The sequence below is a fragment of the Podarcis bocagei genome, assembly GCF_964188305.1.
Source record: "Podarcis bocagei genome assembly, chromosome: 5".
NCBI classification, from domain to species: Eukaryota; Metazoa; Chordata; class Lepidosauria; order Squamata; family Lacertidae; genus Podarcis; species Podarcis bocagei.
The window spans coordinates 40,760,223-40,774,650 of NC_138129.1; the positions used below are offsets into that span (position 1 = coordinate 40,760,223).

General features: G+C 47.2%; 1 protein-coding gene across 2 annotated transcripts in view; it reads left to right on the forward strand.

Moving 5' to 3' along the window:
- Positions 1 to 14,428, forward strand: part of PLXNA2 (plexin A2) — a 412,046-nt gene that overhangs the window by 324,344 nt on the left and 73,274 nt on the right. For both annotated transcript variants that reach the window (XM_081195162.1, XM_081195163.1), the window contains exons 16-17: positions 4,071 to 4,238; positions 8,089 to 8,182. In XM_081195162.1, coding sequence (XP_081051288.1) covers positions 4,071 to 4,238; positions 8,089 to 8,182 — 262 coding nt within the window. The remainder of the gene's footprint in view (positions 1 to 4,070; positions 4,239 to 8,088; positions 8,183 to 14,428) is intronic.

Here is a 14,428-nt window from a genome sequence, read left to right on the forward strand (position 1 = left end):
TAGAGGGAACATGGTGAGATGAGGAAGTACAATGTCACTTGCCTGTTCTGCTTTCTCCTTTCACCTGCTATAAAACCAGCTTTTCCCAAGCTGTGTTATGGAGGCATAATATATGGGAATTGCTGCTTTCTGCAGCCTCTGAAGAGATAAAACAGCTGAGCACCCATTTTATGCCTGGACTGGGAAGCAGTAGATTAGGGACAGCATGTTAATGAGTGAGTAGGATTTAATGGATTTAGTATTTCCTCATCTCATTCAATAAAGGGTTCATTTATACCTTTGGAACAGATAAAAAGGAAAACAGAATATGCTTAGTTAAACTTTACCACCTATTTCATTTCATATCTGTAGATGAGATTTCTTCTTCACAGCCTTTGGTTCTCTGATGTCTTTTTAAGTCTTGACTTGTGTAGAAGCTCTCTTGGAAACTAGTGCTGGGACGTAGCCAATGCTTTTTTCCTAGAAAAATAGGTGCCAGTACTCACCATGAAGTTGTTGCAGTAGGTGCCACACTTTTTAACAACAACAAAAAGAGGTGCCGGTACCTCGTGCCCTTGAGTACCCCCTGGGGGCTCCACTTTTGTAACAAGAAGTAGAAGGGATACGTTCTTTTAATTTTCTGGCCATCCAGGGCTCTGGAATGTTGAATGTCCCATTCGAACAGCTTAAGGTTTCAAGGGCATAGCTACCAGTAAGCCTTTACAACTCTGCTACCAAGGCTAGAGGGAATAGTTTTCCTGGTAATCAAAATTATTATTTTATAATGGTCTGTAGGTAGAATTTTTGTAGAATATTTTATTTCAGTGTGCAGTTCAAGTCTGGCTTCCAAGGCCAGACTTGGTCCAGCATAATAATCCATATAAATAAATGGTTATATTTAGGCATTGCTCCTAATTCACTGATCTAATTACTCCATATAACCTGTAAACTAACACTGCTGAGAATCCAGCAGTATGCTGTTTACTCCAGCCTTTCCATACAAGGTCATAACATGGCCTGTTTCTTCCCACCCCCTTCTCTCTTTTTTATTGCACGGTTTGTAGGTGATGAACTTGGCATGTACTCATGATGTGCAGGGAGACTGATTAGATGAAGCAGTTTCTAATGAGATTCACTATAATTACAGCTTCCCTCTATTCTCCTGCCTCTGATCGGAGGAGTGGGGAGATTCACCATGACGACATGGTAATAGCGCAGAAAGCTAATTAACTGATCACAGGGAGCTTGCAGTAATTCTTTGCCAGCAGTGATGTGTCGCTTTGGATCTCACACAAGGGCTAAGCAGGCTTCTCTGAAGTCTGGTCTCTAGCATGCTAAAATGCCTGTACTCACATGAGGCCACTGGTGGCAGGGAATAGCTAGGACATGACAGATATTAGCTAGGAATCATTCAGCTCTAAGCAGAGTTGACTTATTCTGAAGCCCAAGATAAATAATTGTAGCTGTTTCTACAACTCTACTTAGTCTTCCTTTTTTACTTTGCATCTTCCATTCCTTCTCGCTCTCTTGTTACCCTTTCTACCTCCTTCCTCTTCTATTGTCTTCTCTCTCTCTCTCTCTCTCTCTCTCTCTCTCTCTCACACACACACACACACACAGAGAGAGAGAGAATATACTGACTCTTGCCAAAAACACATCAACAGAGGCTCTTAACTGCACATTAGAGATCTTTACTCAATAGCAGTAGGATTCAGTAATTCAGGAGCCAGGCTAGAAACTTAGAACTGAGCAGAAACAACAAAGATGTCCCAACAAGTCCTCACACCCCTCCTGTCAAGTTTTTATAGATGAGGTATGGCAAGGTTACTCATATGACACCTTTGCCTTGCGAGAATGCGTTCTGTCTGGGTGAGTGAATCTGTTCCCATCAGTTGAAGTAGTGCACAGTGCTTGGCAAGAGAAATGCACTCATTCTTCTGACTCCTATTCAGTCCCTGCCACCTCTGGCTCAGCCATCCCTAATGGGTTGTTCCTAATGAGGCTCTACACTCAGCAGAAGAGGTGGAAATGGGAGAACCTGCATCCTCTATACCTGGTCCCCACAATTCCCCCACTTCTGTCGCCTCCTCCTCAGTCTGAGACTGCCAGGTCATGGCCTGTCCCAACAGGGATGTGGGGCTCATGATACGCACATATAAATTTGAGTTGTATGATCCTTAAAACAGAATGCTTACTGGCTGTTGGAAGGGGAAGCATGAGAAATTTTTGAACCTTTTTTGCATTGGAAGGGGAGAGTTTGGCTTACTTTACTTAAAAATGAGGTGGTAATATTTCTTCCTCTTGCTTTTTTTTAAAGTCTGAAAAGTCTTACATAGCTGCTCCTGTCTCATTTCCTGGCTTGGGGCTGACCAGAATGCCCATGGCAGGATAAGGAAGTCCTGTCACAACATACACTTGCTGCTGTCACCACCTCACTTTTAAGTAAAGTAAGCCAAGCTCCACCCCTGTGAAGTATTTATGAGATTTCTCCTATCCACCCCAGTTTGTGAGGGCAGTTTCTTTTCAACCTCCCTCTTTCCAAATTGCCCCCCCTCAAGTTGGGCTGAAACTATTGATCCAGCTCCAACATGACCTATGTTTTTATCACTGCAGTCTAACTTGAAGCTCATACCTTGTACTGAATCTTCCTCCTGCTTTTGTGTGCCAACATCACACTTGACCCAAGCAGTATTACTATTAATATATTATGGTTAATCATGTTTATTACAGCTTTTCTTAAGAAGGCCAAGAACCTTCAGAATTCTAATTGTATGATTGCACATTTACACGTCAGGATTGTATTTCTGGGGCATATACTCACTGTGGCATGCAAGTCTTATGATTTAACTATCTCTTTTCCTGACATTTGCTAGCTCAGAATCACTCCTCTCTCCTAGCTGCTTTCCCACCCTTAGAATCATAGAATCATAGAGTTGGAAGAGACCACAAGGGCCATCGAGTCCAACCCCCTGCCAAGCAGGAAACACCATCAGAGCACTCCTGACATATGGTTGTCAAGCCTCTGCTTAAAGACCTCCAAAGAAGGAGACTCCACCACACTCCTTGGTAGCAAATTCCACTGTCGAACAGTGTCGAACCCTTGACTGAACACTGTCGAACCCTTAGGGGAAATGTACAGGTTCTCCATATCTTTTGCTGGGGTTGATTTTGATTTTGAGCAAACTAACAGCAGAAAGTGGTCACTTCTAGACAACTATTTAATGAGTTTTTTGCCTGATTTGTTCATGGAAAGATTAGGCAACCTAGGCTATTTAATTCATCTTGATTTGTTTGCAGGCAGATTAAATGATGTGGCATCAAGCAAGTGCTATCCCACACTTGTCTGTTCATTGTCCCCATCACTTTCCTTATCATTAAAAGTTCAACCTTTTTGAGGAAGCAGGTTTGTTTTGCAACAGCTCGAAATCAGCTTTAATTGCGCAGCCTGGAATTTGTCAGGATGTGATTGACTCCCACCTAAATATAGTGACAGTCTGGAAGCGTCCTTAATTAACCCTTCCCTGCCCATTTCTTTTCTCAAACCTACACCCATCCAAGGCTGTTTCCGTTGAGAAACAAACTGTCAGGAGTACAGGGGCATGCAAACCTTCCATCCCAGCTTCTTTCACACACATACACATTAGTCAGCCTTTTGCCTAACCTCCATGAAAAAAGGTTTTCACCCAAGGGTGTTTTTAATTCAGGAAGGACCCACATGTAACCTGATACTGAATAGATAGGACTCTACCACATGCTTGGAACACTTGAAACACCACAGCAAATTTAAAACTCTGAGCAAGTTCCAGTCTTAATATTACAATGAGTTGTGTCCGTTGAATGCAAAAAGTTGTAATGCCTTCAGTTGGTTAGGCCTTGTACTGTGGCATTATTTGTCTTGTGCCTTCAGGTAGCTACCATATCTGTTAGGTGGGCACTACATCTCTCCACAAAGGTTGTCACCCATTTGTATTTGGTAGATTGAGCCCAATGAATTCATTTTATCTGTGGGTCATCCTGAGTGCTTGTTGTTACCTGCCCCTTGATTGCCTTCGTATTTGTGAAAGGTTCCACTTCTCTCTTCTCTTTTACAGGAGGTCCATAAATGAAATTGTGTGTGTGTCAGCACCTTCCACTCATGGCCTTGGCTCTGTCCATGTCTCAGTCAGTGTGGACCGGGCCCAGTTAGAGAGCACGTTGCAGTTTGAGTACATTGATGACCCCAGAGTTCAACGTATTGATCCTGAGTGGAGCATTGCCAGGTAACTGGACTCTTTTAACAGCAGAAGCACCAGGAGAGCAAATGGTTAGAATCAGGACATGGCTAATCCCCCAGCTTCCCAACAGTGGTGAAAGTTATCAAAGCTGTTTGTAGTTTTGGAAGGATTGCTTCAAAGCAGAGCCGCAGATCTTTGCACCACGGCACCGGATATGCTTAAGACGACCCTGGTTCAAAGCCACAGTTTTTGCAAGGATTACAATGTTTTGGGAGTCAGTGGGGCTTCAAGTGAGTCAAAATGTATTGAATTTTTTCCTTTTGGATCATGCTTCAGTTCTATGAGAATTCAACCATTCTGTGAGGAAGGTGCTCAGTGAGAGAGTTGTCCAACCTCACGTAGCAGTTAAAAAACAGAGATGATTGTGTGGTAAAATGAGTCAGACTATGTTTCATGTGACAATACCATTTTGATACCTTGCTTTAGGTGTGTAATTGGGACTTGAAATAGGTTGAAATTGCAGATTCACTCTGGTATCCTGGGGTATCATAGTTCAAAGTAGCATACTTGGCTACACAGCTGATAGCATGCATACTATGGGTGATGAGCAGTGATCTTCTCAGTCTAGCGTTTTCATCAGATTGTGCCTCTGGCCAGGCTATTGCCTGTTCCAAGCCCAAAAAGAACAAATAAAACAAATATTAGGTGTGAAGGAGTGGGAAAGAATTGGCATTATATTGGCTTGTTCTCTAGAACAGATATAAAAGGCACACATAATACTCGTCTCCACAAATATCTTTAATAAAAGGGATAGATATTAGTAATCTTAATATTATTATTTTTTTGCAAAACCCATTAAGCATCTTTAGTATCTGCTGAAAGTGTTTCATCGTTTGAAAACAATTGAAACAGTTGCTCATAATTGCTATACTGAAATAATGATGGGGGGGTGGTTGTTTTGTTTTTAATTCATTCCAAGTTCCTCTCTAAATGCCTCTTTCTATAAACCAAGAAGGGAAAAATCTGATTGGATTAGTTTCTTGTTGAAGATACCTCTTTGCAGATGCAAATTCTATAATATATTTGATAGACATGACAATGCAAAAGTCCATTCAACTTGTGTATGTTTTTTAAGTACAGCAAAAGTTTTAAGGAATTATGAAAGCCTGAACTATGTGTCACTTTCTTCAGATTCTCCCACTTCCTATCCCTCTCAGCCCTTGGAAACTTATTGGTGATGACTCTAGAATCAACACTAACTTTAAAAACACTGATTTAAAAACACACAGAGCAAAGAAAACATGGTCTATGACTCAGTTCAGCAAAGCCAAATTCTTTATGTGAAGAAAAAGGACTATTACCTATAATTCCTTTCCATTGCTTTGCTTGCTATTGTCAACACCCAGCTTCTCAGGCTCCTTGGGGATTTATTCCACCTGTGTAAATACTGCAGATTTATGGATGAGGTCTGATCTTCCAAGAAGCTTGGGACATCCATTCTTGTGGATTTTCTGGACTCAAATGACCTGGGCATATTGATGAATTAGGCCCCTCAGAGCAGTGCACTATGATTGCTGGGCCTCTGAACAGTAGTTCTGTATAAATTAGCTTCCTATGTTCCTACGTAGTTGCAGAAGCTCAGAAGTCTCTCTGGTGGTGTGGGGTGGGGGATCCCACTTCATTCCTGTTCAACATAATGCAAAAGTACAAACTATCTGGAATAGTACGTTTCCCATCCACAGACCTGCATTCATCATTGCTAGGCGGTTAGAACATCCCTGTTCCCTGAGTTGGAAAATAAGAGTTATTAACTCAATTGTAATTACTGAGGCAATTACAACCATGGCAATCTGTGACAAGATTCTGGGAGAGCAAATGGAGCCCTGTGATCACTCCCATCTGCTGGAGAAGTGCACAATTGCTCATTAAGGCCTCCTTCTTAAGAGCACCAGAGAGTTAAAAAAAAAAAAAGCTGATCAAAACATACCGGTTGCCTAAAGATGCACAGCTACACATTCCAGGAGCACACTAAAGTGCAGGAGCTGATAGACCACTATCTAAAATGCTGGGTCAGTTTCTTCACTGCTATAACTTTTTTTAGCTTTTGTAGAGCTGCACGCAAAGTATGAAATGTTTATACATTAGTTTCACACTGAAAACAAAACTGGACATCTGGGGAGATGGAACTGTTCCCTACATAAATGAGCAGAAGTGAAATCTTAAGAGGAGATTCTGCCTTGACTCTAGACATCACTGGGAACATTGTATACGTCATACTGGGGGGGGGGGGGAATCAGTATGAGAACTTTTTAAAACTTCCACTTCTAGCACCTTAGGGAAACTAGTTCTGTGCACTCAGTGGCACAGGAACTGTGCTTGAAGATATGTGGTCTTATTTACACATATACACAGCCTGAACATCGGATGGAGGGGCTTAGAGCATTTTACCCCATAATATATTGTTTCTCTATTAGTCACAGCTTTCAATCCAGCACAGAGCAAGACATGTCTCTATCATCAGCTCTTGCGGCATCTCCCCTCCAGCTTCCAACTCACTCAACACAGCAACTTTCCAGTCCAGCCCCGTCCCCCCCCCCTTTTTTTGGTTGTTTCTCACCTCGATGCAGTTATTGCAACCCAGCTCATCGCTTTGAAAAGCTCATCAGGGCAGGGTACTAAAGTGACCAGCTGGTCTTCATCTTCAAAGAAACTTGCCTGACCAGTCCCCCAACCTCCTCTAACCTTATAAAAATACTATAATGAGCCCCCCTAGGTCATGTCAAACTTTGGCTTTTTGGATGTAGGGAAGACAAAATAAAGACTTGGCTAGTAGTGGCCAACCTTCTCATCAGCCTAAGGCCAGGAATAGCGTGAAGGGTGGGAGAAGAATTTGAGTGACTGGAGCTGAGCAGATCTCTGGTACACTATAAATTCATTGCAGGAGAAACTGAAGATAACATTTATTGGACAGAAGTGATTCAGTAGTCTGCCAAGTCATAGACTCAGGCTGGGCTAAGTGTGATTGTGAAGGCACTCATAAGTTGCGTAGGAATTTTGAGGGGCTGGTTTTCTCAAATACAGCAGGGCTGTTGTCTTTTTTCATATGTTAAGGTCATTTTCAGGTGCTTAGCCTATTCCAAATAAGCTCTGCATAAGGTCAGTGTTTATAGCAGGCTGGATTGGCTGTGGGTCTTTTTTTAACTTCTAATGTGGAACAACCATAATTCCCCACTCCTCCCTGACATCTCTGCTACTGTGGAGGTTAAAAAGAAATTTACTGGTTGATTTTCAAATGAGCTGAGCTGTGCTGAGTGTTTCAGCTGAGGAAATGGTCTCAAGTTCCTTGATGAGCAGCTTTGCTGTCACTTGCTTTGGCCATCATAGTCCTCTTTTCACTTATTTGACAACCATTTCTTCCATGTAAATTCTTGCCCTGTGTGTAATAATTTTGCTGGGAATTACAGAGGAAGGAGGGCTAGCAAAACAGCAACTTGTTCTCTGCAAGAGCTATATAATATGACACTTCTCTTTCTTCGGAGCATGCATCACTGTATAAACCATTAAGCACTCTAACAAATTCATTGTTGTTATTTATTTAGTCCTGGATCTTTATATTTTTCCTCCTGCCAACCCTAAGAAATGTTACGGGGAGAGGTGACTGCCCACTAGGGGGACAGATGATACTAGAAAATCCAATTAACTTGCAAGACAGCTCTAGCCAGAGTCAGGGTGATGGTATATTAATCCGGTTTGTCACCTAGTTCCTATACAGCCTGGAGAAAACATATTGCTGAGTTCAACAAGCATTTGTATTTGCCAGAAACATGGGCAATGGGCTCTGCCCCAGTCCCCCTTGCCAAACCTTATTAACCCAATGTCATCTGCTTCCCCACAGCGGCCACACACCTCTGACTGTCACAGGGTCCAACCTGGATGTCATACAAGAGCCCAGGATCCGAGTGAAGTACAATGGCAAAGAGTCTGTCAATGTAAGTAGTTGCTCTTGCCAATGGTTTCATCTTGCCTTAATCCACTCATTGCATGGTTCTTTGTCGACACGGCCATGTCATCATAAATTGTATTTCTACAGAGGTTTTTTACTAGCTTGCTTGCTTGCAAAAAGTTTCAAATTTGCACTTACAGTCCAAGACATAGACACATGAATCACAAGCGGTCATGTGCATAGAAGTCCTTTGAACAGGAAAACTAGCAAACTGATCCTGTAGAGTTCAGTGGCAATTATTCCCAAGCAACTGTGCACAGGATTTCAGCCTCAGTTATCTACATTCAATGAGAGAATTTCAAGCATATTTCACTCTTATGAACATCACTTCTCTACATGAGAAGAAAAGTATTGTGAAGTGAAATCTAGATGATGCACCATCTTAAACTCCCTTTGGAACATTACTTATTTTAATGTAAGTCATTTGACTATAAGGTAAAATGTAATATACCGTATTTTTCGTCCTATAAGGCAGTGTTTCCCAAACGTTTTTGGGCAACGGCACACCTGTGTACTAAAAAAAAATCTCGCGGCACACCACCATTAAAGCCCCGCCCCGTGACGTCAGCGCGCAGCGTCACGCCGGGAGGGACGCACAAAAGTGAACGTTTTTTCCCTCGGCAGCTCCTCTCAGCTGCGCTCAATCCGCCTCCGCGCAGGCTGAGGGAGGGAGGGAGGGGCGCGTGTGACCCGTCTCTGCTGGGAGACCAAACCCAGCGAGACAGAGTCGCGCGGAGGCGCCCAGGCAGCGCTGCCGGCTGCGAGGAGGAGCGCCAGGCAGCAGCAGGAGGCGCGGCCTCTCCTCGCCGCCCCCGCCCCGCCTCTCGCCGCCCGACTCGCCCGCCTCCCTCCAGGCATCTCGCGGCACACCAGCCGGTGTCTCACGGCACACTCGTGTGCCGGGGAACACCGGTTGGGAAACACTGCTATAAGGTGCACCGGCCCATAAGACGCACCTCATTTTTTGGGGGGGGGGAAATGAATTTTAAAAAAAATTTCCCCCCCAGCCCTGGCTGCCACCCCAAGCCTTGCGCTCACCTGCCCGAAGCAGGGGAAGCCCTCCGGAGGGCTCCCCGTGCTTCGGGGTGACAGGCGGCCGCCCCAAGCCTCGCGCACCCGGCGGGACCTCCTGCCGGGCGCGCGAGGCTTGCAGACACTCGCCCAAAGCAAGGGGAGCCCTCCGAAGGGCTCCCCGTGCTTCGGGCGACAGGCTGCCGCCCCAAGCCTCGCGCACCCGGCGGGACCTCCTGCCGGGCGCGCGAGGCTTGCAGACACTCGCCCAAAGCAAGGTGAGCCCTCCGAAGGGCTCCCCGTGCTTCGGGCGACAGGCTGCCGCCCCAAGCCTCGCGCACCCGGCGGGACCTCCTGCCGGGCGCGCGAGGCTTGCAGACACTCGCCCAAAGCAAGGGGAGCCCTCCGAAGGGCTCCCCGTGCTTCGGGCGACAGGCTGCCGCCCCAAGCCTCGCGCACCCGGTGGGACCTCCTGCCGGGCGCGCCAGGCTTGCAGACACTCGCCCGAAACAGGGGGAGCCCTCCGGAGTGCTCCCCCTGCTTTGGGCGACAGGCTGCCGCCCCAAGCCTCGCGCACCCGGTGGGACCTCCTGCCGGGCGCGCCAGGCTTGCAGACACTCTCCCGAAGCAGGGGGAGCCCTCCGAAGGGCTCCCCGTGCTTCGGGCGACAGGCTGCCGCCCCAAGCCTCGCGCACCCGGTGGGACCTCCTGCCGGGCGCGCCAGGCTTGCAGACACTCTCCCGAAGCAGGGGGAGCCCTCCGAAGGGCTCCCCGTGCTTCGGGCGACAGGCTGCCGCCCCAAGCCTCGCGCACCCGGTGGGACCTCCTGCCGGGTGCGCCAGGCTTGCAGACACTCGCCCAAAGCAGGGGGAGCCCTCCGGAGGGCTCCCCCTGCTTCGGGCGACAGGCTGCCACCCCAAGCCTCACGCACCCGGTGGGACCTCCTGCCGGGCGCGCGAGGCTTGCAGACACTCGCCCGAAGCAGGGGGAGCCCTCCGAAGGGCTCCCCGTGCTTCGGGCGACAGGCTGCCACCCCAAGCCTCGCGCACCCGGTGGGACCTCCTGCCGGGCGCGCCAGGCTTGCAGACACTCGCCCGAAGCGGGGGAGCCCTCCGGAGGGCTCCCCGTGCTTCGGGCGACAGGCTGCCGCCCCAAGCCTCGCGCACCGGCGGGACCTCCTGCCGGGCGCGGGAGGCTTGCAGACACTCGCCCAAAGCAGGGTGAGCCCTCCCGAGGGCTCCCCGTGCTTTGGGCGACAGGCTGCCGCCCCAAGCCTTGCGCACCGGCGGGACCTCCTGCCGGGCGCGGGAGGCTTACAGACACTCGCCCGAAGCAGGGGGAGCCCTCCGGAGGGCTCCCCGTGCTTCGGGCGACAGGCTGCCGCCCCAAGCCTCGCGCACCCGATGGGAACTTCTGCCGGGCGCGCAAGGCTTGCGGACACTCGCGGGGGCTGCAGGCTGCTGCCCGCAAGCCTTGTGAGCCCGCGGGTACTCCCACCGGGCTTGCAAGGCTTGCGGATAGCTTCCTGAAGCCTGGAGAGCGAGAGGCATCGGTGCGCACCGACCCCTCTCGCTCTCCAGGCTTCAGCGAAAGCCTGCATTCGCCGCATAGGACGCACCCAGATTTCCCCTTCATTTTTGGAGGGGAAAAAGTGCGTCTTATGGGGCGAAAAATACGGTAAATACTTAGTAATAATCAGGGAAGCCATTACTAACTTGTCCGTTGATTTCAGCAGGTCTGATCTGAACATGACTCGATTGGATACAACCCATAGCTTCTGCAGATCTTTTTCCAAACACACATAAGCAAATCTTTTTCAAACATACAATCAACAAAACAATTATTTCCCATGAGCTCCAAAAGTACAAGGGAAACCTTCCAATTACTGTCTCATTTTACATTTACCCTGAAACTGACACTACTTTAAATCTTTAAGGTAAAGGTACCCCTGCCCACGCGGGCCAGTCTTGACAGACTCTAGGGTTGTGCGCTCATCTCACTCTAGAGGCCGGGAGCCAGCGCTGTCCGCAGACACTTCCGGGTCACGTGGCCAGGGTGACAAGCTGCATCTGGTGAGCCAGCGCAGCACACGGAATGCTGTTTACCTTCCCTCTAGTAAACGATCCCTATTTATCTACTTGCACCCAGGGGTGCTTTCGAACTGCTAGGTTGGCAGGCGCTGGGACTGAGCGACGGGAGCGCACCCCACCACGGGGATTCGAACCACCGACCTTTCAATCGGCAAGTCCTAGGCGCTGAGGCTTTTACCCACAGTGCCACCCAAGCCATTTAAATAAAAGCATCTCTGTATCAAAAGGTTTCAACTGCCGTTGTTTATCATTCAGATTATTTATTTGTTAAAACTGGATTTTAAAAATAACACTTCAACACTCAGGTGCAAGTAACACTTCTCAGGTGTAAGTAACAAGATTCCAAAGAGTCCAGACAGTTGATGCATTCACACAGATTTCTGTTGTAATAAAAGGGATCAATAGGATAGGCTATTAACTGTGATAACTTTTGACATTTTATTAGGAGATGGATAATCAAATGAAGTCTGTTTCATTTGGTGGGGTTTTTTACCCATTAGCAACTAGTACTGACTTAACTTGTCCATCGGCCCTTGCAGATTCATGCATCTAAACCCTACAAATTTACAAGTTCCATTTGTGAACATTAATGGTTCAGTCTCACAGCAGTCTGTCATAGTGGCTATAATGTTTGATTTCACTACGAGAGAGGGAAATTCAGACTGATACTCAGCTGTTAAATTCCCTGAATAGTTTTGAGTAAGTCACAATTGCTCAGCTTGCCCTACCTCACAGGGTAGTTGTGAGGTAACTTAAGAGCTCAGTGGGATAGAAATGGAATAAAAAACAACTTTGTACAGTGGAAAGAAATACTGTAATTCACTACCATGAGATTTGTATTTGCATGTGGCTACTTTTTCACTGGGGACGCGGGTGGCACTGTGGGTAAAACCTCAGTGCCTAGGACCTGCCGATCGTATGGTTGGCGGTTCGAATCCCCGCGGCGGGGTGAGCTCTCGTCTTTCGGTCCCAGCTCCTGCCCACCTAGCAGTTTGAAAGCACACTTAAGTGCAAGTAGATAAATAGGTACCGCTTTATAGCGGGAAGGTAAACGGCGTTTCCGTGTGCTGCGCTGGTGCCGGCTCGCCAGAGCAGCTTCGTCACGCTGGCCACATGACCCGGAAGTGTCTCCGGACAGCGCTGGCCCCCGGCTTCTTCAGTGAGATGGGCGCACAACCCTAGAGTCGGACACGACTGGCCTGTACGGGCAGGGGTACCTTTACCTTTACCTTTACCTTACTTTTTCACTAGTTTCACAGAGGCACTAGAGGTTTTGCATAGACAGCTACCTGGAAGGCACATGCCTGTGCACAATGACTTTTTCCAGGATAAGATCCACTCACTTGGCCATGCAGTGCCTAAGCTAAATGCTGGATTCTTCTTCATCTGGAATTGTGAGGTCTGTGTGGGCAGTGCAGTGAATCCAGAAAAGAATTGTGTTTGTGCAGAATAGCTCACTCTACATAGTACCTTTTTATAATATCTGAAGAGTGTACCCTACATCACCATTGTGGAGTTAAACTGCATGAGTGGCCCCCTTGTGCAGTCACATCTTAGGGGACATCAGGTGAACCTACTTTTTTAGGGCAGGGAGTCATTATCACAGAGGGCTCATTCCTACTTTGCCCCACAAAGCCCTGTCATTTGGAGAAACTGCATTAAGCAGAGGACAATAGAGACATATGGGCTGGTGTCATTGGTGAGGCCCCACTATATATCATCCAAGACACACACAAAACCCTCAGCAGAAGGGAGAGGTGCGCTAAGTAAACATGCAGAGAGGGTTTGAAAGAGACACAATGGAAGTGGTGTCTCCGCTGAGTCCACCCCTCCTGAGCACCTGCTTTATGAAAAGAGGCTACCCTGGGGGCCATTGTGGAACTATCAGAGCCTCATAAAAACAAGAGATTAAGAGCCTTTTTAAGCACACACATTTGCCCTGCCCCAGGTCAGTGTGAAAGATAGCCCATGGGCCTTGCAAATGTAGTTCATGTTTGCATTTCCCCATAGTTTCTCCTTGCTCTTAGGATGCCCTCTGTGAGTTCAGTAACTAAGGGTCCACACCTAGAGGTCCGCTTTCAGTCATACCTCTAAAATGATAATAATTGTACCACTGCAAGTTCTTGTGAGCTCCTTCCCTTTCATAGCATCCAAAGAAGTTGCTGCCCTAGCTCAGTCCCCCCCCCCTTAACAAGGTACTCCTGAGGTGCTTTTGTTCAAAGCAGGTTTAATTTTTAAACATGGTTTGTGTTGCTGTTCCATTGCCAAAAAATGTGCACCTATGAGCCAAGACAAAATACAGTAAAGGTTTCTGCAGCTGCTGGTCCAGATGTTTCTCTGCATCTTATGAGAAAATTAAGAAATTACATATGCAGCTGTGCATGGTACTTACACAACACAATTGAAGGAAGAAGACCCTCTGAGAAGGAAGGAGTGCAAGAAATTGGTTTATGCACAATGCTGTTGCGAGTGCAGCATTCCAACCCAAATGGCCTTCATGCTTCCCAGATGGTACTCTTGGTTAGTCTTCGTTGCCACATTGAGATTCTGTGCTTGTGCAGAATACCCAGATATACATGTTTGTAGTGGAGGAGAGGTGCAATTTGCCTCCTGTACCTTACTGACTATGGAACTTTAGGAACTTGAAACCTTAAGTAAATATGACATTCTTTCCTTTCCTTTCCTTTCCTTTCCATCTATCTCTTTTTATTAGCTCTATATGGCCTTTCAAACCATTTGTCCCTCACTTTATAAACCACCATGAATAGTTAAAGCCAATAAATAGGGTTGTAATCCATTTTATCTTTGGGTATAGAATGTAAATTGTGATCTCCCTTGACTCTGTAATTCAGATATTGCAACAGCTGCCAGGGTAATCAGAATTCACAGAAGAAAGGGGCAGAGCTCACTCAGTAGCAGACATGCTTGGCATACACACAGCTCCGTTTCAATCCCTGACATCTCCAGGAGGGGCTGGGAAAAACTCGAGCCAGAAGAGCCAATAACAGTGTGAACTTACGGTAGCCAACATGGTGCCCTTTGGATGTTGGATTACAGTGCCCACCAGCCCTGACTGTTGGCCGTTCTGGCTGGGGCTGATGGGAGTTGGAGTCCCAACAAGATCTGAAGAG